Source organism: Triticum aestivum, chromosome 5D (genome assembly GCF_018294505.1).
Source record: "Triticum aestivum cultivar Chinese Spring chromosome 5D, IWGSC CS RefSeq v2.1, whole genome shotgun sequence".
In the NCBI taxonomy this organism is placed as follows: Eukaryota; Viridiplantae; Streptophyta; class Magnoliopsida; order Poales; family Poaceae; genus Triticum; species Triticum aestivum.
The window spans coordinates 559931451-559934350 of NC_057808.1; the positions used below are offsets into that span (position 1 = coordinate 559931451).

Sequence of the window (2900 nt, forward strand, 5' to 3'; positions counted from 1 at the left end):
GTGTTAAACATACATGGCGCATTACACGTGACAGAGGAGGATCTTCAGAGATAGTTCAGGAGGTAGTTTAGCTAGGATATGATATCTATTCGGTTGTAACCAAGTCTATCTCTTGCTTTCTTTCTCCTCAAGTTGTATCCTGATTCTCTCTTATCTTCTCAACCAACTCATGTATGCGCCTCAGGGTTATTGCACCCCTGCTATATAACACGTAGCACGTCGCCCAGGATAGGGCAAGACGTTTCCGCCGTCGCACACATGATAAGCTTTCAAATGGAGTGAGGATTTTTCAGTGATGGAAGTGAAAACAAAGCTCCCGGTAAAACACAATAGAAGTATGAAATAAAGGCAGTCACTAATGGAAGCAAAAGTACAACATGGCATACATATTGCAAATTCACAGTTAGACACTACAGAAAGAATCCATAATGCAAGCAGTATCGAGAAGGTGGGATGCAGTCTCAGCTTTTTCACAGCCAGCCACAGTACAATCCAGAGTTTATGGAACAATCTCCACTTAATAGAAGCAAAAGGTCTGGAAACGATAGTGCATAATACTACAAATTTGAAGTAAGATCAACGTAATTTTTATTTGGAAGAAAACAGTCACACTCAAATCCATGTCGTAGGGAACCTGAGCTTTGATGAACCACATGTCATATCCTCTGTCGCAAAGGGAGGACCAGTACAGCTGGAGAGCGCTCCGAGCCTCCGAGTGACAATATAAGTCCTTCAATCAGTGATTATTTTTGGCTTCTGTGTGTTGTTCTTCAGATATCCAACCAAGTATTTGGTTGCTTCATCTGCTTGATTGTCAACGCTGAGATGCACCTCTTGGATACTTTTAAGTCTGTCGATGCCGTAAACCCCTTCGAAGGCTTGCAACCGCATATCGATCCTCTCGACTGCCGGCATTGCCTCAGCTGCAAAAGTCAGCCTTGGCACAATAGTGGCAAAGAAGCGAAGCAGCTTTAGGTTCTCGAAACCTCCAGGTGGAACAACGATCTCCCCACCACCTAAGCGTTTATTTTCCTGAAGCATGTCCTCTATGTCCTCCTGGTGCTGCTTCGCTGCATTGAGTGAGAAGGTGAGACAGAACAGTTTAGGTAGGTCGCAGAGGAGCTCCAAAGTATCAGCCCGGAGAACTGTTATCGAAAGGGTTAGCTTGTATAGAGTTTTGAGATTCTTGATCCACTTTGGAGCTCTTTCCAACTTGCCCGACAGCTCGAGGGCGATGAGGTATCTTGGAGGAGCAGGCATGGAATCCAGTGTGTTGATAAAACCAGAACTCTCATCATTGATTGCCAGAGTCTGCAGGCCGCAGCTGCAGAGATACCCAATAGAGGAGCGCAATTGTGTGGAGGTCTGTCCATCCGTCTCTATGTTCAGCCTGTAAATGGCAAGTTTCTTTAGCCCAGTGAGCTGATGGAGGCTTGCTACACCTGTTGAGCCCTCGGTGATCTCAATCCCTGACAGTATACGAAGTGCTTTCATTTGCACCTTATTTTTTTCTTGAGGCAATTTTAACGCCTTCCGTGGGTGTTTACTCCCTCCAAACATGCTGCGGAGCCGTTGGAGCTGGCCGAAAGCTTTGGGCAGGACGGCAACATTTGTCTCCCTTATGTCAAGAGTTTCTAGATACTGAAGCTTCTCAATCTTGGAGGGAATCATCGCAACCTCTGTTCTTCGGAGGCTCAAATACTTCAGTACAAGCATTCGACATATGTCATTCAGATGGTTATGTGTCAAACCCTTCCAACCCTCAAGATCCAACACTTGAATTATCCCATTATTGATTGAATGGAAAGGCAGCTTGTTCATGCTTCCAAACACAGTCAGTGATCGCACTTGAGACAAGTTCATGCCTTTTGTCGAATTCCCATGCTTGGAACCACTGCTCTGCATCGAGAGTCGACGGACTTTATTGCCAGGTGCTGGCATCAGCCAGTGGCCACCAACAACAGTAATGAAATTCTCTTCGCTTGACTTGGACACAATGTATTCAAGGATCATGTCATGAACTTTGAACGATTTTACCTTCCCATTGCTGCTGTGCTCCAAAGGGTGTATTATCTTCCTTCTTATGAGCTGATTAAAGTATGTTTCTGCAACTTCCTCCTCGGTCAGCCCTTGCTTCCCACTGACAAAGCATTCAGATATCCAACGCCTTGTCAAACGCTTCCTGCTAATTTTCCAACCCTTGGGAAATATGCTCAAGTACAATAAACAGGTCTTGAGGTCTGCAGGCAAATCATTGTAGCAATAATCGAGTATCATTGTGACACCATCCAAGGTAAGTGGAGCCACCTGCTCTGGAAATAATGACTTGCAAACTGTATTCCAGTGGTCATTTTGTTTTTTGGGGTTGCATGCGACAAGACCAGCCATGCTAACTATCGCCAAAGGCAGCCCCCCACAATATTTCCAGATGTCCTCATGCACCTGTTCTTTCTTGCTATTTTTGGATTCATAAACACTGTGATAAAACAATTTTCTGGAGTCGATGTCATTAAGGGCATCAACTGTATGCAAATGATCAATTACATTTCCTTCGGAGCAAGCTGCACCCACAGCTTGAAATCTTGTAGTCACTATTACTCTACTATCTTTTGTATTCTCACGTGGCAACCAACTTCTGATCTTATCCCATGTTTCCGAAGACCATATGTCATCAATCAAAAGGAGATACCTGCCAAGTTATAAGATAATTAAATACATATGAGAAAAAGAAATGTCTGCTTACTCAAGTTTGTGTTTTGCGATAACCCTATAGTCATGAACATGTGTCATTATTTACCTAGCTAGGTATACATATTTGGAAATGGAAATATATATGCAATGGTGGGTGCTTAATATTTTTCGTTTACCTAATTATGCATAAATATTTTATTTCCTGATTA

General features: G+C 43.4%; 1 protein-coding gene across 2 annotated transcripts in view; it reads right to left on the minus strand.

Moving 5' to 3' along the window:
• Nucleotides 1-356: 356 nt before the first annotated feature.
• The window catches only part of LOC123123886 (disease resistance protein Pik-2), a 5128-nt gene continuing 2584 nt past the window's right edge, over nt 357-2900 (minus strand). For both annotated transcript variants that reach the window (XM_044544522.1, XM_044544521.1), the window contains one exon: nt 357-2689. In XM_044544522.1, the coding sequence (XP_044400457.1) occupies nt 733-2689 (1957 nt within the window). In that variant the 3' untranslated portion in view covers nt 357-732. The remainder of the gene's footprint in view (nt 2690-2900) is intronic.